Raw genomic sequence first — 21,327 nt, forward strand, 5'->3', positions numbered from 1 at the left:
CTTTGAAAATAAAATAAAAATATACTGGGGGGGGGAACTATACCCCCACCTCCCAAGGTGCCCACCTTTGTTGTGCAAGTAATTAAGGGCACTCGAAATGTCATGAACCACCATGCTGGCCTCCAGTTCGTTGAAATGGCGCCGACGGTGGATGTGAGTTAAGATGGAACCTGGGAAGAGAGATGGAGAAGGCAGCGCATTAGAGAAGAGAAGAGGGCCGGCTGGATTAGACCAAAGGCCTGTCGTGTCCTGACAGCTGCTTTTCAGAGGAAGAAACAACAAATAAGCAGAGGTATATTCAGGCTCCTGGATATAAGCCGTATTCCAGAACGGGTGGCCACACTTGCTTAATGTAAGAGCCACATAGAATAACCGTCAGATGTTTGAGAGCCGCAAGACATGAACATCTGGTGTTTGAGAGTAGGGAGGAAAGGAAGGGAGGGAGAGAGGGAGGGAGGGAAGGAGGGAGAGGGAGGGAGGAAGGGGGAGAGGGAGGGAGGGAGAGGGGAGAGAGGGAGAGAGAGAAGGAGGAAAGGGAGAGAGAGAGGGAGAGAAGGAGGGAGGGAGAGAGAGGAAGAGAGAGAGGGGGAGGGGGAGAGGGAGGGAGGGACAGAGGGAGATAGGGCGGGAGGGAGAGAAGGAGGAAAGGGAGGGAAGGAGGGAAGGAGGAGGGAGAGAGGGAGGAAAAGGAGGGAAGGAAGGAGAGAGAGAGGAAGGAAGGGGGGGAGAGAGGGAGGAAGGAGAGAGAGAGGAAGGAAGGGGGGAGAGAGGGAGGAAGGAAACAAAGCAGTTTTAACTTTAAATATATTTTCCAAGCTTCTGGCTGGCTGGCTTGGCTTGGAGAAGTGATTTAAAGAAAGAAATGTCTTCTCCAAGTTGGACGACTGGGTGGCGGGGGCTTTGAGAGCTGCACAATATGTGTGAAAGAGCCACATGTGGCTCCCGAGCCACAGTTTGGCCACCCCTGTTCCAGGAGCCGCTAAGAAGAGATTAGCGAGATCAGACAAAAAGATTTGGCACAGGGGTGGCCAAAACCTTGGCTTGAGAGCCACATGTGGCTCTTTCATACATATCGTGTGGTTCCTGAAGCCCCCAACACCCATTGGCTGGCTCAGAGAAAGCATTTGTCTCTTTAGCTCACTTCTCCAAGCCAAGCCAGCCAGCAGCTTGGAGAATGCATTTAAAATTAAAGTTGCTTTCTTCCCACCTCTCCCCCTTCCCATCTATTTTCCTTCCTTCCTTCAGCTCTCAAACATGTGGTGTTCATGCCTTGCGGCTCTCAAACGTTTGACAATTCTTCTATGTGGCTCTTACGTTAAGCAACTTTAGCCACCCCTGATTCAGCACACCTGAGAAGGCCCGCCTCCGTTTGAACCTCTCCACTCCCACTGCAATTCCCAATAACTGATATGCAGACGTTCCATTTGGCAATAGCAGTGTACTGACTCCAAAAGACCACCATACATTTGTTAACATCCCCCCCCCCCACCCCTGCTTTAAAGTACTCTAAGCCAGTGGCTCTGGTCACAGCTTGAGGCGGGGGGTTCCGCAAGCTGGGCAAAGTCGTAATTTCTTCCCTCTTTCTGAAGCTACTGCCTGTAAGAATGCCAGCTTAGCAATAAGAAGAAGAAGAAGATATTGGATTTATATCCCACCCTCCACTCCGAAGAGTCTCAGAGCGGCTCACAATCTCCTTTCCCTTCCCCCCCCCCACAACAGACACCCTGTGAGGTAGACGAAGATATTGGATTTATATCCCACCCTCCACTCCGAAGAGTCTCAGAGCGGCTCACAATCTCCTTTCCCTTCCTCCCCCACAACAGACACCCTGTGAGGTGGGTGGGGCTGAGAGAGCTCTCCAGAAGCTGCCCTTTCAAGGACAGAGTCTCAGAGCAGCTCACAATCTCCTTTACCTTCCTCCCCCACGACAGACACCCTGTGAGGTGGATGGGGCTGAGAGAGCTCTGACAGCAGCTGTCCTTTCAAGGAGAGCTCTGCAAGAGCTACAGTTGACCCAAGGCCATTCCAGCAGGTGCAAGTGGAGGAGTGGGGAATCAAACCCGGTTCTCCCAGATAAGAGTCCGCACACTTAACCACTACACCAAACTGGCTCTCAGCTCTCAGCAAATCTCAGCTCTTAAGCCACGCAAAAAAAATAAACCTTCTTGCGCCCTGTCTTACTGCCAACCACAGTGGCTTGCAAACATTGGAGGGTATTCGCACCAGCCGCAGCTGGCCCAGAGATGCCTTTGCTAGAAAACTCACGACAAGAGAAAATCAAATTGTATATTCGCCCTCAAAAGACGGAAGAAAATCAAATTGTATCTTGGCCATCAAAAGACGGAGGAAGACTTGCTGCTTCGAAAAATCAAATCAAAAGGAATGAAAATATAAAGAACCTGATTCCTACAAAGTACAAAATAATGGCGTTATTATAACACAGGGGTGGAATTCTAGTAGGAGCTCCTTAGCATAGTAGGCCACACACGCTTGATGCAGCCAATCCTCCTGGAGCTTACAAAAAAAAAAAAAGCCTTGTAAGCTCTTGGAGGATTGGCTTACATCAGGGGTGTGTGGCCTAATAGGCAAAGGAGGTCCTGCTAGAATCCCTTACAGGGCTCTTCGTACAGGGCCTACTGGAAGCTCCAAGAGGATTGGCTACATCAGGGGTGTGTGGCCTAATATGCAAAGGAAAGTCCTGCTAGAATCCCTTACAGGGCTCTTCGTACAGGGCCTACTGGAAGCTCCAGGAGGAGTGGCTACATCAGGGGTGTGTGGTCTAATAGGCAAAGGAGGTCCTGCTAGAATCCCTTACAGGGCTCTTCGTATAGGGCCTACTGAGAGCTCCAGGAGGAGTGGCTGCATCAGGGGGGTATGGCCTAATAGGCAAAGGAGGTCCTGCTAGAATCCCTTACAGGGCTCTTCGTATAGGGCCTACTGAGAGCTCCAGGAGGATTGGCTGCATCAGGGGGGTGTGGCCTAATAGGCAAAGGAGGGTCCTGCTAGAATCCTTTACAGGGCTCTTCATATAGGGCCTACTGAGAGCTCCAGGAGGAGTGGCTGCATCAGGGGTGTGTGGCCTAATAGGCAAAGGAGGTCCTGCTAGAATCCCTTACAGGGCTCTTCGTATAGGGCCTACTGAGAGCTCCAGGAGGATGGGCTACATCAGGGGTGTGTGCCTAATATGCAAAGGAGGTCCTGCTAGAATCCCTTACCGGGCTTTTCGTACAGGGCCTGCTGTAAACTCCAGGAGGATTGGCTACATCAGGGGTGTGTGCCTAATATGCAAAGGAGCCCCTGCCAGAATTCCACCCCTCTGTAACGTCATAATCGCCTGATTTTCTGCCCCCTTCCAAGTTTATTATGCTTATAAAGTTTGTTCAGTTCATAATGCTTATTCAGCTTATATTTCCCACGGCGTGTAATGTTCATTCTGAAAAAAGTCAAAACAAAAAGGGTTTTTTTTTTCGAAGGATGCTCCTCACCTCCCCTCATCTTCTCAAACACGAGGTAGAATCGATCCTCTTCTTCAAAGAATTCAATCAGTTCCAAGATGTTTCTATCCAAAGGGAAAGACAAAAAAAAAGGGAAAAGTTTTTCAAACAAATCTCGCAAGTCAAGAACAAAGTTTAGAGCAAGTTGCCCCTTTAAGACCAACCAAGTTTTATCCGAGGGGTGAGCTTTAGCTTTCGTGTGCATGCACACTTCCTCAGATACTACCCGCCTGGATCAAGCAAGAAAAGATTCTAGAGCAGGGTGTCGAACATGTGGCCCTAGGGCCGAAGCAGGCCCCCCAGAGGGCTCCTATCAGGCCACCCGAGCAACTGGCTGTCCTCTGCTTCCTTCTCCCTCTCTTGTTTCCTTCTATGTAATAGCCTGCTTTGCCAGGGTTGGCCAATCGCACAGGAGCTACAGAGCAAAACCTCTATTTTCTCCACTGGCTGAGGCTCCTCCCTTGGGGAGGAAGGGGGGGGGAAGGCAGAGCTTGCTTTGCCAGGCTCTCTCAATCCCACAGCAGAGCTCCTGAGCCAAGCCTCTCTTCCTTCTATTGGCTGAGGCTCATCCCTCTCCTGGTCCCCTGGGGAAGGAAGGAAAGAGCCAGAGCTTCCTTGGCTTGTTCCCTGGATCCGATGGAAGAAATACAAAGAACCTACAAGACCAACGAGTGCTAGTGTTTTAACCATGTTTTAATTAAAATGTTTGTCTGTGTCCTTTATAAAATTCATATCTCTGCTACCTAATCTTAATTTCCTGCATTGTGCAGGAGGTTGGACTAGATGACCCTGGAGGCCCCTTCCAACTCTAGGATTCTATGAATTAGGTACACACATGGCCTGACCCGACAAGGTCTCATTTATGTCAGATCCAGGTCTCATAACAAATGAATTCAACACCCCTGCCATAACACTTACATAGCTGGGAACAAGTACGCACAGATGCATTCGCCACATCGTGGATACAGTTTCTCTGGCATTGGTTCCGTTTAACACTTCCATGAGGACAAGGGTTCTGAGCCACACACACCCACTTACCTATGTCCCTGGCACTGGTACAACATCTCCACTTCTCGAAAGACTCTGCTCCGGATGTGTCCAAGGCTCTTCTCAATGATCTTTAAAAGAGAGATTTTTTTTTGGTTAAGTGTGGGTATGTTTACATGAAGGCTTGTAGATCCAAGTTCATTTAATTGCATGCTCCAGTTCACATAAAGGTAAAAGTTATTCCCTGTGCAAGCACCAGTCGTTTCCGACTCTGGGGTGACATCGCATCACAATGTTTTCACTGCAGACTGTTTACGGGGGTGGTTTGCCATTGCCTTCCCCAGTCTTCTACGCTTCCCTCCCAGCAAGCTGGGGACTCCTTTTACCGACCTCGGAAGGAATGAAAGGCTGAGTCAACCTCAAGCCGGCTACCTGAAAACCCAGCTTCCGCCGGGGATTGAACTCAGGTCGTGAGCAGAGAGGTTCAACTGCAGCTTTACCACTCTGTGCCACGGGGCTCTTCCAGTTCACATACCCACATCCTAAATCCTTTGCAACTAGTGCCATTTTACCTGAGATGCTAACTATGCAAGCTGTAAGACACAAACGTGTCCCTCTCCGCTAAACGCCAAAGACTCCTTCGCATCCTAGGTAACCCAAACTTTGGGTTGATGGTTTTTTAAACGTAAAATGTGTTAAGTCTATCTCTTCTCATTTGAGTTTGGGGGGAGGGGAAGCAAAAATTCACCTCCTGTTTCGCCTAGGCTTGCCAATTCTAGAAATATCTGGGACTTTGGGGGTGGAGCCAAGAGACACTGGGGGCGAAGCCAGGAGCAAGGGTGTGACAAGCATAATTGAACTCAAAGGGAGTTCTGGCTGTCACATTTAAAGGGACCGCACACCTTTAAAATGCCTTCCCTTCACTGGAAATAATGGATAGGGGCACCTTCTTTTGGAGCTCATAGAATTGGACCCCCTGGTCCAATCTTTTTGAAACTTGGGGGGTGGTCTGAGGAGAGGGAACAGATGCTATGTTGCAAATTTGGCGCCCCTACCTCAAAAAACAGCCCCCCCCCCAGAGCCCCAGATACCCACAGATCATTCTCTATTATTCCCCCTTCCTGTAGAAGAAACAGTCTCTGGGGTGACTTCAGAGAAACAAATCTGTTTGTCTCTCTATTCCCCAGAAGTTACAAGGCCTTTGAGAAACCCAGTCGGAACACACTTCCAAAATAAAGAACTTGTGCGTCTTTGCTGCAAATGCTGACCAGAAAGGGGGAAAGGCGTGGGGAAGAGCCCTGAATTCTTTCAGGGGAGAGGGCAGGCTTTTAAAATACACCCTCGTTGACATTTTATGGCACAAAGTTGCATGAAAGAGCCCTTGTTCTTTCCCCCTCGCCAATAAAAGGCCTGCAGAGCAGCCAATTCAATGCAGCAGCTGTTCTAATCCCCCCTAACCCAAGAGGTTGTAACCTCAACGCTTCCCCCTCCGTTTTATTGCTACCCCCTGCATCTATCCCAAACAGACGGACCCTGCCAGGATCTACCCGTTCTATTCACATCTCAGTCAAATGTTAAGACCCACGTCACTCACTGGTTATGCCAGTCTGAAAAGGGGAGTGCTTTTTTATTAACTAAAACTGGGAAGGCGGGGGGGGGGGAGGAATCAGGAGGGGGAAATTAAAGTTGAAACAGGAAAAGCATAAGAACATAAGAGAAGCCCTGCTGGATCAGGCCAGTGGCCCATCCAGTCCAACACTCTGTGTCACATAAGAACGTAAGAGAAGCCCTGTTGGATCAGGCCAGTGGCCCATCCAGTCCAACACTCTGTGTCACATAAGAACATAAGAGAAGCCATGTTGGATCAGGCCAATAGCCCATCCAGTCCAACACTCTGTGTCACATAAGAACATAAGAGAAGCCATGTTGGATCAGGCCAGTGGCCCCTCCAGTCCAACACTCTGTGTCACATAAGAACATAAGAGAAGCCCTGTTGGATCAGGCCAGTGGCCCATCCAGTCCAACACTCTGTGTCACATAAGAACGTAAGAGAAGCCATGTTGGATCAGGCCAGTGGCCCCTCCAGTCCAACACTCTGTGTCACATAAGAACATAAGAGAAGCCCTGTTGGATCAGGCCAGTGGCCCCTCCAGTCCAACACTCTGTGTCACATAAGAACATATGAGAAGCCATGTTGGATCAGGCCAGTGGCCCCTCCAGTCCAACACTCTGTGTCACATAAGAACATAAGAGAAGCCCGGTTGGATCAGGCCAGTGGCCCATCCAGTCCAACACTATGTGTCACATAAGAACATAAGAGAAGCCATGTTGGATCAGGCCAGTGGCCCATCCAGTCCAACACTCTGTGTCACACAGGGGCCAAAAAAGCCAGGTGCCATCAGGAGGCCCATCAGTGGGGTCAGGACCTTAGAAGCCCTCCCACTGTGCCCCCCCCCCCAAGCACCAAGGATACAGAGCATCAGTGTCCCAGACAGAAGTCCCTCACAGGGTGTCTGTTGTGGGGGAGGAAGGGAAAGGAGACTGTAGGCCGCTCTGAGACTCTGTCCTTGAAAGGGCAGCTGCTGTGAGAGCTCTCTCAGCCCCACCTGCCTCACAGGGTGTCTGTTGTGGGGGAGGAAGGAAAAGGAGACTGTAGGCTGCTCTGAGATTCTGTCCTTGAAAGGGCAGCTTCTGTGAGAGCTCTCTCAGCCCCACCCACCTCACAGGGTGTCTGTTGTGGGGAAAGAAGATGGAGATTGTGAGCCGCTCTGGGGCTCTGAGATTTGAAGTGGAGGGTGGGATATAAATCCAATATCATCATCATCTCTGAAGCAAAGGGGCAATTTCTTGGGTATAAATTACCATCAAGACTCCATTCAAAGCTCTTCTCAGTGAACATACATAAGATTTGGACCAGAGATCCTTCTTAGGGTAGGAAAAAACAAAGAAGAGAAACAAAGCTTGCAAGCTGCTTGGGCATATATCCCACTGGAACAGGCAGATGCTCAAAGCTGGAGGAACAGTTAGTGGTTTTTGGATGGGGGGGGGGGCGGGAAGGAACCGGCAATAGCCCAAGCAGTGAAGGGATTCAACCAAGGCTGCAAAGGGAAAATCGGTGTCACATTTAGATGGACACTTTAGTAGATGCACCAGCTGTGTGTGGGAGGCGCCATGGAGTCACAAGCCTTGTGGCGACCCCAAGAAAGGGGTTTTCAAGGCAAGTCATTTAGGGGGTTTGCCTTCTTCTGCAGAGCCTTCTTCCATGGTGGGCTCCCGTCCCAGAATGACCCTGTTTATTAGGGTTTGTCGAATCTTTCGGGCTCAAGTGCCGTGTTCTACTGGAGAAAGTTTTCCTTTCAGACGTTTCTTTCTCAGCTGCGGAGAACATCCTCAGTGGCGTTGCAGCCGGAGCAGGCGCTCAGACCTTCTTGGCTGCTGTGCATTGAGTGAGGCCAGGGCTGCTGGAGAGCTGCTATTTCTAGGCTGGAGGGGTGGTGGTGAGAGGGCAATTGGTTTGTGAATGTAGAAAGCGGGGAGTGATCTCTCCAGCAGCCCTGGCCCCACTCAACGCACAGCAGCCAAAAAGGTCAGAGCGCCTGCTCCGGCTGCAACGCCACTGAGGATGTTCTCCGCAGCCGAGAACGAAACGTCCGGAAGGAAAACTTTCTCCAGTAGAACACGGCACTTGAGCCCGAAAGACTCTACAAACCCTAATGATGATGCCAGCCGTGAAAACCTGAAATCTTTGATGACCCTGTTTAGCTTGCAAAATCTGACGAGATCAGGCTAGATAACAGAAATGGCCAAACTGTGGCTCAGGCTCTTTCACACATATCGTGTGATTCTCAAAAGCCACCCCATCGAACAACTTAGAGAAGGCTTTTTTCTTCTTAAACCACTTCTCCGAGCCAAGCCTGCTAGCGGCTTGGAGAATGTGTTTAAAATGAAAGTTGCTTTCTTTCCACCTCTCCTTCCCCCCATCTATTTGCCTGCCTGCCTGCCTTCCAGCTCTCTAACATCTGACATTCAAGTCTTGCGGCTTTCAGATATTTATTCTACGCGGTTCTTATGTTAAACAGGTTTGGCCACCCCTACTGTATACAATGCCAACTTCCCTTCTGATGCATTCACGAAGAAGAGGAGATTGGAATTTCACCTCACCCTTCCCTCGAAATCTCAGAGCGGCTTACAATCTCCCTTCCTTCCTCTCCCCACCACACACACCTTGTGGGACAGGTGGGGCTGAGAGAGCTCTCCCAGAAGCAAGGACAGAGTCTCAGAGCGGCCTACAATCTCCTTTCCCTTCCTCCCCCACAACAGGCACCCTGTGAGGTAGGTGGGGCTGAGAGAGCTCGAACAGAACCTGCCCTTTCAGGGACAGAGTCTCAGAGCGGCCTACAATCTCCTTTCCCTTCCTCCCCCACAACAGACACCCTGTGAGGCAGGTGGGGCTGAGAGAGTTCTCCCTGAAGCTGCCCTTTCAGGGTCAGAGTCTCAGAGCGGCCTACAATCTCCTTTCCCTTCCTCCCCCACAACAGACACCCTGTGAGGCAGGTGGGGCTGAGAGAGTTCTCCCTGAAGCTGCCCTTTCAGGGTCAGAGTCTCAGAGCAGCCTACAATCGCCTTTCCCTTCCTCCCCCACAACAGACACCCTGTGAGGCAGGCGGGACTGAGAGAGCTCTCCCAGAAGCTGCCCTTTCAGGGACAGAGTCTCAGAGAGGCCTACAATCTCCTTTCCCTTCCTCCCCCACAACAGACACCCTGTGAGGCAGGCGGGACTGAGAGAGCTCTCCCAGAAGCTGCCCTTTCAGGGACAGAGTCTCAGAGCGGCCTGCAATCTCCTTTCCCTTCCTCCCCCACAACAGACACCCTGTGAGGCAGGCGGGACTGAGAGAGCTCTCCCAGAAGCTGCCCTTTCAGGGTCAGAGTCTCAGAGCGGCCTACAATCTCCTTCCCTTCTTCTCTCCACCACAGACACCCTATGAGGTAGGTGGGGCTGAGAGCTCTTTTAAGAACTGTGACTAGCCCAAGCTCATCCAGCTGGCCGCATGTGGAGGAAGAGTGGGGGCTCAACCCGGTTCTTCAGATTAGTGTCTCTTGCTCTTAACAACCACACCAAACTGGCAAGCATCATAATTTTCATCCCCTCCACGACTCCTCAGCAACCTCACGAGGAGGGATCGCCTCGGCCCAAAGCCATTCAGGCAGTTTGTGTGGCTGAGCCAACTCCCAAACCCCAGACTCCAAACCCTAGTTATTAAGTCAATCTCTCAAGTAGACGCTCGCCCAGGGCAAACCGAGAACCACCCGCAAGTCACCAACCCACCCCTGGAGACATCTTCTCCAGCTCGAACGCAACATAAAGAGTGGGAGGGTGAGAAATTATTTGTGAGCCAGCCACTTACTTAGGGACTTCTTTAAAGGAAAGGATCAAGTCTGTTAGCCGCCCTGAGCCTGCCTTTGGCGGGGGAGGGTGGGATATAAAAATAAATTTATTATTATTATTAAGTCAAGAAAACCGGCCTCCACGCCTTTCAAATTTAGCTTTTAACGCTTTGGTTCAGGCTTATGGCCTAGCAAGACTGTGGAAGTTTCTCTGAGAACTCAAGGTCATGGTGATTGCGGTTTCCAAGAAAGAGATAAGAGGAAGATGGAAGTTAAGACGCAGGTGCCAATGAAGTCATTGGAACAAGTTCTCAAGGACAAAACTAGGAGGGATTTCTGCCTTTGCATTTCGAGGCCAGCATGCGAAGACTTGCTTAACTGGACCCACATATCACTGCAGAACACATGGCCCCATGCTAGCAACACACCTGATTGGCCAGGTCACCTGCTTAGCAGCGCATCGGATTGGTCAACCAGGATCAGCAGTTGGCCCAAAGGAAGTCCTTTCATTCTGGTTGGTCCCTTCTTTTGGGTCACTTCTTGACCGCAGGTTGATGCCTTCAGTAGACAGGAGAGCTGCCTCTAGGACTGTGAAAAACTCTGCCCAGACCACGGGCGGCCAAACTTGTTTAACGTAAGAGCCACGTAGAATAAACGTCAGATGTTTGAGAGCCGCAAGACATGAATGTCAGATGTTTGAGAGCCGCAAGATATGAACATCAGATGTTGGAGAGTCACAAGATAGGAAGGCAACAGGCAAATAAATGGAGGGAGGGAGAGGCGGAAAGAAAGCAACTTTAACTTTAAATGCATTCTCCAAGCCTCCAACTGGCTTGGCGAAGTTATTTAAAGAGAAAAACGCCTTCTCCAAGCTAGCTGACAGGGCAGTGGGGGGTTAAGAGCCACAGATGGAGGGAGGGAGGAAGGGAGATGGGGAGGGAGACGTGGAAAGAACATAAGAGAAGCCATGTTGGGTCAGGCCAATGGCCCCTCCAGTCCAATACTCTGTGTCACATAAGAGAAGCCCTGTTGGATCAGGCCAATGGCCCATCCAGTCCGACACTCTGTGTCACATAAGAACATAAGAGAAGCCATATTGGATCAGGCCAATGGCCCATCCAGTCCAACACTCTGTGTCACACAGTGGCCAATATATGCGCGTGTATACACACACACACACACATATATACACTGTGGCTAATAGCCACTGATGGACCTCTGCTCCATATTTTTATCCAATCTCCTCTCGAAGCTGTCTATGCTTGTAGCCGCCGCCACCTCCTGCGGCAGTGAATTCCACGTTAATCACCCTTTGGGTGAAGAAGGACTTCCTTTTCTCCGTTTTAACCTAACTGCTCAGCAATTTCATCGAATGCCCACGAGTTCTTGTATTGTGAGAAAGAGAGAAAAGTACTTCTTTCTCGCAATTTTAATTTTAAATGCATTCTCCAAGCTTCCAGCTGGCTTGGCGAAGTAGTTTAAAGACAGAAATACTTTCTCCAAGCTGGCTGGCAGAGCGGAGGGGCTTCGAGAGCCACATAATGTGTGTGAAAAAGCGACATGCGGTCCCCAAGTCACAGTTTAGCCACCCCTGGTCTAGTCTCCGACTGATCAAGTAACGTCTAGATTAGAGAAACAAAGCTTACATACTTATTTAAGGCTAGCTAACTGAGGCTATCATCCTTCGGCCACAGCGTGCGAAGACAAGAGGCATTGGAAAAGACAATCCCCCTTGGGGGGAAATGAAAGCAGCAGGAAACGAAGAACCAATGTGAGATGGATCGACCCCAGAAAGGAAGCCAAGGCCCTCGGTTTGCAAGACCTGAGAAAGGCTGCTAAAGATCGGACAACTCGGAGGTCATTAATTCACGGGGTCATCGTAAGCCGTAAGCAAAACAATGGCAGTTGACGCACACCTCGAGCTCACATTATTATTTTACCTTTTTTCATTGTTTTGGTATTTCCAGAGCTTTTTTTTTTTTTGAGTGGGAACTCCTTTGCCTATTAGGCCACACCTCCCTGATGCAGCCAATTCCCCAAGAGCTTACAAAGAAGAGCCTCTTGGAGGATTGGCTACATCGGGGGGTGTGGCCTAATAGGCAAAGGAGCTCCTGCCAGAATTCCACCTCTGCACACAGTGGCCAATCAGTTCCTATGGAAGGTCAACAACAGAGCATAGAGGCCGAGGCCTTCCCCTGATATTGCCTCCTGGCTCTTGAATTCAAAGGCTTAGTGCCTCTGAATGTGGAGGTTTTCCCTCAGTCACCACGGCTACTAGATTCAGGAGAGCCAGTTGGGTGTCGTGGTGAAGTGTGCGGACTCTTATCTGGGAGAACCAGGTTTGATTCCCCACTCCTCCACTTGCAGCTGCTAGCATAGCCTTGGGTCAGCCATAGCTCTGGCAGAGGTTGTCCTTGAAAGGGCAGCTGCTGTGAGAGCCCTCTCCAGCCCCACCCACCTCACAGGGTGTCTGTTGTGGGGGAGGAAGGGAAAGGAGACTATAGGCCGCTATGAGACTGTCCTTGAAAGGGCAGCTTCTGGGAGAGCTCTCTCAGCCCCACCCACCTCACAGGGTGTCTGTTGTGGGGGAGGAAGGGAAAGGAGATTGTGAGCCGCTCTGAGACTCTTCCGAGTAGAGGGCGGGAAGTGGAGGGCGGGATATAAATCCAATATCTTCATCTACCTCACAGGGTGTCTGTTATGGGGGAAGAAGGGAAAGGAGATTGTGAGCCACTCTGAGAATCTTCGGAGTGGAGGGCGGGATATAAATCCAATATCTTCATCTACCTCACAGGGTGTCTGTTGTGGGGGAGGAAGGGAAAGGAGATTGTGAGCCGCTCTGAGACTCTTCAGAGTGGAGGGCGGGATATAAATCCAATATCTTCATCTACCTCACAGGGTGTCTGTTGTGGGGGAGGAAGGGAAAGGAGACTGTGAGCTGCTCTGAGACTCTTCAGAGTGGAGGGCGGGATATAAATCCAATATCATCATCATCTTCTAGATTCATGGAAGATAGGTCTACCTAATCCCTTTTAAAGGTGTTTATTTCTGTGGTCGTGACTATATCCTCTGGCAACGAATTCCACATTTTAATCATTCTCTGCATAAAGTAGCCTCTCCTTTTGTTCATCCTGAACCTACCACGTCCTCGTAAACAACGGCCTCTCAAAAGCAAACAGACAGTCCCCAGAGACTTGGAAGTGCCACATTTTCCTGGCTTCCTAAAGTTCTGCACGCTGACGGATACAAATTGGTAGAGGCGTTCGGTGAATAAAAAATAATGAAACAAAAAATAAGAACTTAAGGAAGCCAAGGCAAGTAGGAGTAATAAGAAGCAGTGTGATAATATGTATAGGTTACCCAATCTATGGAAAATATAGTTTGTATATTTTGTATTTTTAGGAAAGCGCAGAAATTTTGGCACTTCAAGTCTACTGTTCCCAATACAGTCCCTTGAGGAAGGATAGCACATCCAAAACGAAATTCGGCATATAACCTTGACAAGAAAATCATCCAGATTACCACGTATAAAGCAACCTTACGACTGAGAAGGGAGATTTGTATGACAACTCCACCAGGTAAAAACCAAGTCTTTCCCAGCGCCCTTTGAAGAATTTGGCAGTTAGAGACAGGATACAAAACTGGGAAGGGGGAGGCTTTCGAATTTCTGTCTCTCCAACTAGCCGCCCACTAGAAAAACTTTCCTGCAAATGCTAGGAAGAAAGGAGGGGGCAGGGGAAAGGGCGGGGGGGGGGAACTCACAACATTTTGGGCCTCGAAGTTTGAGCGCAGCTCATCTGAGCCTCGTGGCGCAGAGTGGTAAAGCTGCAGTACCGCAGTCCAAACTCTCTGCTCACGACCCGAGTTCAATCCCAGCAGAAGCTGGGTTCAGGTAGCCTGCTCAAGGTTGGCTCAGCCTTCCATCCTTCTGAGGTCGGTCAAAGGAGTACCCAGTTTGCTGGGGGTAGAGCACAGATGACTGGGGAAGGCAAGGGCAAACCATCCCGTAAAAAAGTCTGCTGTGAAAACGTCGTGATGCAAGGTCTCCCCAGAATCGGAAATTACGTGCTTGCACAGGGGACTACTTTCACTTTTTTTACATCTTAATAATAATAATAATAATACTTTTTATTTATATCCCGCCCTCCCCGCAAAGCAGGCTCAGGGCGGCTCACAACACGTAAATACAATGTACAATAAAACCATATACAATAGTTACAATTTCAATTATAAAATCATTAAAACTTACATTAAGATTAACAGTATGGTGCTATAGTTAAGATCTTCCATAAAATCCAGTGACTAACACATAAAACATATCCAGCAAGACTTTCTTGGCTCGGTATTAAGTGAAGGCTATTTTAAAGAGGTGGGTCTTGCAGGCCCTGCGGAATTGGTCTAAACATCGCAGGGCCCGTACCTCCTCCGGGAGTTGGTTCCACAGTAGGGGAGCTGCTATGGAGAAGGCCCGATCCCGGGTGGTCTTCAATCTGGCCTCCCTTGGCCCAGGGATATTCAGCTGGTTCTTTCCAGCTGACCTCAGCGCTCTCTGGGGTTCATACGGGGAAAGACGGTCCCTCAAGTAGACAGGTCCTCGGCCATACTAGACCCAACAGCCTTCAGCTGTTAGACAAGATGTCTGCCTACAGAACTGCATTTCCATCTTTGAAACAGTACCTTCACTGCATATTCCTTGTTGGTGATGAGGTTAACGCAGGCCTGGACTTTCGCGTGGGCCCCTTCCCCGAGAATTTCATCTTGGAGCTGGTAAACATCTGCCGGACGCAGGGAGGGGGGAGAGGAAGAGGAGGGGGGAAAGTAATCAACAAAAAAAGATTAAGACACCCACCCTAGTTGTCAAGAGCTGACTGTATCAGAGGTCCCATGGCAGAGACTTATGGGTCTTTGCAGGGGTTTTTTTGTAGTAGGAACTGCTTTGCCTGTTAGGTCACACACCCCTGGTGTAGCCAGTCCTCCAGTAGACAATGTACAAAGAGCCCTGAAAGCTCTTAGGGGATTGGCTACATCAGGTGTGTGCAGCCTAATAGGCAAAGGCGTTCCTGCTACAAAAAAAGCCCTAGGTCCTTGCCAAATCTTCCCTCAATTTCAGATTCCCTCCACTATCAAAGTTTCTAGTCCTCATGGTGTGCACAGCCTACGGCCTCCCTGTACATTTAACATGGCCATGTTTCCAGGGTTCTAACCTCTCCAACAGCTCCAATCGCAAAGATCTCATTTCTCATGGGGAAGGGAAACACAATTCTTTTCCCCAGCTAGTTAAATGGGGGGGGGGGGAGAAACCCTGGGGATTTCTGAAGTAGAAAAGCACCTTATAAAAATCTTAAATGAAAACTGAGGGTTAGTCGTTTATTTCATATGTATACACTTTGGTGTTCTCTCCATTGGGGTCCCAAAGCGTAAGAGAAGCCATGTTGGATTAGGCTAATGGCCCATCCAGTCCAACACTCTGTGTCACATAAGAACATAAGAGAAGCCCTGTTGGATCAGGCCAATGGCCCATCGAGTCCAACGCTCTCTGTCACATAAGAACATAAGAGAAGCCATGTTGGATCAGGCCAATGGCCCATCCAATCCAACACTCTGTGTCACACTTAAGAATGTAAGAGAAGCCATGTTGGATTAGGCTAATGGCCCATCCAGTCCAACACTCTGTGTCACATAAGAACATAAGAGAAGCCATGTTGGATCAAGCCAATGGCCCATCCAGTCCAACACTCTGTGTCACACTTAAGAACGTAAGAGAAGCCATGTTGGATCAGGCCAATGGCCCATCCAGTCCAACACTCTGTGTCACACTTAAGAACGTAAGAGAAGCCATGTTGGATTAGACTAATGGCCCATCCAGTCCAACACTCTGTGTCACACAGTGGCCAAAAACTAGATGCCATTAGGAGGTTCACCAGTGGGGCCAGACTCCAGAAGCCCTCCCACTGTTGCCCCCCTCAAGCACCAAGAATACAGAGCATCACTGCCCCAGACATAGGAACGTAAGAGAAGCCATGTTGGATCAGGTCAATGGCCCATCCAGTCCAACACTCTGTGTCACACTTAAGAACGTAAGAGAAGCCATGTTGGATTAGACTAATGGCCCATCCAGTCCAACACTCTGTGTCACACAGTGGCCAAAACACAGGTGCCATCAAAAGGTCTGCCAGTGACGCCAGACTCCAGAAGCCCCCCACACTGTTGCCCCCCCAAGCACCAAGAATGCAGAGCATCACTTGCCCCAGACAGAGCGTTCCAAGGCCCAAGGTCTCTTCCTCCAAGTGGATGAGGATGGGGAGGAGCCTCAGCCAACAGAAGGGAGGTTTGGCTCAGTAGCTCTGCTATGCGATTGAGCAAGCCCAGCAGAGCGCTCCTTGTGCCACTGATGGACTTCTGCTCCATATGTTTTATCCAATCCCCTCTTGAAGCTGTCTATGCTTGTAGCTGCCACCACCTCCTGTGGCAGTGAATTCCATTTGTTAATGACTTCTGGGTGAAGAAGGACTTCCTTTCATCTGTTCTAAACCTACTGTGCGTTAATTTCAACGAAAGCAGCTGATGTAGTCCTCCTCTCCCCAGTTTTTATCTTCACAAGCCTGTGAGGTCGGTCAAACTGAGTTTGTGGGAGACGGGCCCAAGGTTATCCAGCAAGCTCTCATGGCGGAGTGGGGATTCAAACTTGGGTCCCCCAGATCCTCAGCTGACACCGTCATCACCGCACCATGCTGGCTAGCATCTCACTTCTGAGGAGGAGCCACGGCTCAGTGGTTAACGCGTCTGCTTGGTGTGCAGACGGTGCCAGGTTCAATCCCTGGCATCTCCAGTTTAAGGGACCGGGTTGGAGGGCATGTGAAAGACCTTTCCTCTGCTCAAGACCTTGGAGAGCGGCTGCCAGTCTGAGTAGACAATATTGACACTGACGGACAGAAAGGTCCGACGTCAGAAATGATAGGGAATGTTATTTGTAAAAAATTCCTTTTTTTCAATAAAATTTAAATTATAAAAAGAAATGATCGGGACCATGGAGGTGCAAAGAAAGAAACACACGCTTTCCGTTCACAAAAGAGTAGCAATGTATAATGCAAACTGCATTCACCAAAACACCTTGAAGACGCAATACACTAAAACAGTTACAAAACCATCCCATACACAACACAGCTACTGTCCAGAATTCATAATGATTTATGATGAGTCCAACGAAAAAACAGAACCGGTCCAGTTTCGTTTTGGATATACTATCCTTCCTCAAGGGACTGTCTAGCCATATGTATTGGAACAGTAGGCTTGGAAGTGCCAAAATTTCTGCAGTTTCAGAAAAACAAACCATACAAACAATATTTTCCACAGATTGGGTAACCAATGCGTTTTATCACACTACTTCCTATAAATCCTACTTACCCTGGCTTCCTTAAAGTCTTTATTTATTATTTTTATTCTTGGAATGCCTCTACCAATTTGTATCTATCAGCATTCAGGACTTTAGGAAGCAAGAAAAAATACCAGAGAAATGGGACTGGATTGTGAAAGTTTTATCGTGGAGCGAGATGGATAAATTAACAAGAACTTTAAGAGACTGTGATTTGGATGTGTGTAAAAATGAGTGGAAGAAATTTAAAAGATTTATAGAGAAAGAGTGGAACGTAAACAGACATTGGACAATTTTTTTTAACATGAATGAGAAGAAAAAGACACTGAATTTTGATTGGTTAGGGGTACCTTTTTAATTGAATTTAAATATATAACTTCGGGGGAAGTCTAGTAACGGAGGGAGGGGGGATAGAAAATATCATATGGGTTAGAGATAGTAAGAATATAATTAAATATTGTAACCATATGTTATTAATAACTTGTTAAAACACAGGACTTTAGGAAGTCAGGAAATTTTGGCACTTCAAGTCTACTGTTCCAATACATATGGCAAGACAGTCCCTTGAGGAAGGATAGTACATCCAAAACGAAATTGGACCGGTTCTGTTTTTTTGTCTGACTCATCATAAATCATTATGAACTCTGGACAGCAGCTACATCGTGCATGGAATGGTTTTGTAACTGTATTAGTGTACGGCTTATTCAAGGTGTTTTGAAGAAGAGGATATTGGATTTATATCCCGCCCCTCACTCCAAATCTCAGAGTGGCTCACAATCTCCTTTATCTCCCTTCCCCACAACAGACACCCTGTGAGGTGGGTGGGGCTGAGAGAGCTCTCCCAGAAGCTGTCCTTTCAAGGTCAGAGTCTCAGAATGGCCTACAATCTCCTTTCCCTTCCTCCATCACAACAGACACCCTGTGAGGTGGGTGGGGCTGAGAGAGCTCTTACAGCAGCTGCCCTTTCAAGGACAACTTCTACGAGAGCTATGGCTAACCCAAGACCATTCCAGCAGCTGCTAGTGGAGGAGTGGGGAATCAAACCTGGTTCTCCCAGAAAAAGATTCCACACACTTAACCACCACACCAAACTGGCTCTCTGGTGAATGCAGTTTGTATTACACATTGCTACTGTTTTATAAATGGAGAGAGTGTGTTTCTTCCTAAGTTTCTGATTCAGGATATAAGGCAGTTTTCATGTGTCGCTGGAGAGCCCCCCAATGTCCTCATGCCAAATCCAAGAATCTCACCTTCGAACCTCCCTGAAAAACTGTCCGTAGCTCGACAACGTTTTTTCTTCTTGTTCCTCTTCTTGGCATTAGGGATGTCAATGGGCTGGCTGGAGGGCATGTCTGTCCCACAAGATTTAACAAAGGGAGAGTTTAAAAAAAAGAACTTTAGAAGAGTCAAAACAAGGTCCCACTGGAACATAACATAACCCACAACGTTTCCTGAGGTTCTGCGAACCAGGGGGGCGGTGGTGTTTCCTAGAAGTCTTGACCACAGACTGGAGGATTCTGCCCACTCACCCTCAAACTGAGATGTATTTGCAAAAAGTCAGAGGGAGAAAGGGCAGACCGCTGCCAGTTGTGGGGTGGTTTGCAAAGACGTCGTTTCCCTCTCATCCCCACCCCATTCGGCAAATCTAAAACTAGGGAGAATCATTTCCCAAAATACAGAGGGCAAGTCACCACCAGTTGCGGAGTGGAAAGGGCGGGGAGTACAAAAACCAATGGTTTTTTTTAAAAAGGGGAGTTTTAAATCTTAAATTCAGGGGTTTTTTTAAATTTAAATCAGATTTTTAATAGAATGCTTTTTGAGCAGATTAGCTTTCTATTTAAGATACATGATAGCCCAAAGGTTACTCATCATGAAATAAGGATTAGTTTTTAATCATATAGCATGAGGCTGTATATTCATGCAGCGTTTAAACTTTTTGGTAAACAAATTCCATTAATCCATTCACAATGTCATGCACTCCCAGAAGTTTCTGCAAGATCATTGGAGCAATTTTCCTTATCTCAAAGTCATTATTACAGATGCTTAGTTCTGAAGTTCTCAAAACTGTGAATTTGGGTCTGAAGAGAACCCGCCTCTACATCGCAGCAAAAAAAGTCACAAAATAAACGTACGGGGTCAAGAAAAAGACCTCTATGCCATTGTTCCTCTGCAAATCTATGTACACACAGAAACAACCCCATACCTGTTAAGTGCTAAAGTTTCAAGAAGTTCAATGAACAGAAGACTGTTTGGAGTGGAACAGATTCGCGCAAGTGTGAGGAAGGCGCGGCAAGCAGTAACAATGAAAGTAAAACTTTTTGAGCGGAATAATTCACAAGCAGTGTCCCCTCTAAGCTGAGTTAAGCGTGAGCGAGCGCAGAGATTTTTAGCCTCCAGCTCACATGTTTTTGCTTTAGCTCAGTAAGCATGACCGCAGAGCACAATAATTTATGCAGCAGCTCACAGCTTTAATGCCAGTAGTTCACAAAGTAGAATGCTTGCTCACAAGACCCTGCAGCTTAGAGGGAACATTGCTCACAAGTCTTGGGATCTCTGTGCACACAGCCTGACATTTATCGTATTCGGCGCATAACCAAATCTGTAATCTAATAGACGAATTATTATTCTAAAAACGAAACCTTCCTCTGGTTGTAAATATAAAGATTATACCAGCAAGAATAAGACTTTATGTAAAAAAAAAAAACAAGATGATTTAAATCGTCTTACTGACGAGTGATTTAAAACCACAATTTAAATTGTGATATTATTCGTGCACTGTTTAGATCATGATTTTCAATAAAATCCACCCCGTGTGGTTTTGCAAAGACGCTGATTCTCCAAAGCCCCCCAAAATAGGCCCTCTCACTGCCACATCCCTAATATTTGTTGTTCACAGCTAGACTGCTCATGAACATGGAGGTTCTATTGAAATATCATGACTCCAGCTTGCCGCTCCGGTTTCTGAAGCGCAGAATGACAGAGGCAAGGTGTTGTTGTTGTTGTTTCAACAGCATTAATACAGCAGCATAAAATTAGACAAAACCACAGGCAAGACTGAAAGATCCAATCTGGCAGTGCCCATTAACTATAATTGCGTCAAACCCTCAACTGATGTTCTCAAAAAGGGAGAAGGGGAGGTCACAAATGAAGAGAAAGGCCAAGAGGGTCAAAAACGAAGGAAACAGCTTGAGCGGAAACAAATATTTTAATTTGGTGTGGCTGTACGAGACGACTAAAGGCAACAGTTGGCAAACACGGGGCTACAACAGTCAAGGCCCTGCCCTTGGGGGCAACCCTTCTCACCTCCAAAGGGGAAGGGGATGTCAATATCTTAACTGTGGGGCAATTTTGTCTTAAGACCCGCCCCCTGTAAACCTCTGAGTCGTCTTCTCCTTCTAAAGAACAGAGGAACAATGGCATAGAGGTCGTTCGGAACAACTGCAATGTCCTCTCAGAACCATGCGGCTCAAACCACTTCCCGTCCATCCAGAGTTTTACGTTCCCATGACACAAAACCGGACTCACCAGGGCGGGTAGGGCATTCGAAGCTGAAGACACATTCCAGGTCATTAGACTGGGAGAACTCCAAGTCAAATGGATTCTGGCCCTGCCAAGAGAGAGAGAGAGAGAAGTTAAGCCAGAGGGTTCCAAAACAAAAATCAAATTTCGGCTGGAATTAGAACCTTGGTTAGAAATCGTCCAAAGTGGTTCCTGAGGAACAAGACTTCCTGCTACCTTCTTCCAAGCAAAGCGTTGACACCCCACTCTCCATACTAACAGGTTTTGAGAAACAAAAGTAAAAAGGAGCATCTGGGGTGGAAGAAGAAGAATTGCAGATTTAAACTCCGCCCTTCTCTCTGAATCAGAGATTCAGAGCAGCTTACAATCTCCTATATCTTCTCCCCCCACAACAGACACCCTGTGAGGTAGGTGGGGCTGAGAGAGCTCTCCCAGAAGCTGCCCTTTCAAGGACAGAGTCTCAGAGCAGCCTACAATCTCCTTTATCTTCCTCCCCCACAACAGACACCCTGTGAGGTAGGTGCAGCTGAGAGAGCTCTCCCCCCACAACAGACACCCTGTGAGGTGTGT

The 21,327-nt window shown here is 48.2% G+C and overlaps 1 protein-coding gene across 1 annotated transcript in view; it reads right to left on the reverse strand.

Annotated features, from left to right (window-relative positions):
- Positions 1-21,327, reverse strand: part of MKNK2 (MAPK interacting serine/threonine kinase 2) — a 61,128-nt gene that overhangs the window by 20,106 nt on the left and 19,695 nt on the right. The window contains exons 3-8 of the mRNA XM_060232791.1: positions 20,764-20,845; positions 18,489-18,590; positions 14,544-14,641; positions 4,533-4,612; positions 3,486-3,559; positions 66-170 (exon numbers count right to left, since the gene is read on the reverse strand). Coding sequence (XP_060088774.1) covers positions 66-170; positions 3,486-3,559; positions 4,533-4,612; positions 14,544-14,641; positions 18,489-18,590; positions 20,764-20,845 — 541 coding nt within the window. The remainder of the gene's footprint in view (positions 1-65; positions 171-3,485; positions 3,560-4,532; positions 4,613-14,543; positions 14,642-18,488; positions 18,591-20,763; positions 20,846-21,327) is intronic.

Source organism: Heteronotia binoei, chromosome 2 (genome assembly GCF_032191835.1).
Source record: "Heteronotia binoei isolate CCM8104 ecotype False Entrance Well chromosome 2, APGP_CSIRO_Hbin_v1, whole genome shotgun sequence".
Classification (NCBI taxonomy): domain Eukaryota; kingdom Metazoa; phylum Chordata; class Lepidosauria; order Squamata; family Gekkonidae; genus Heteronotia; species Heteronotia binoei.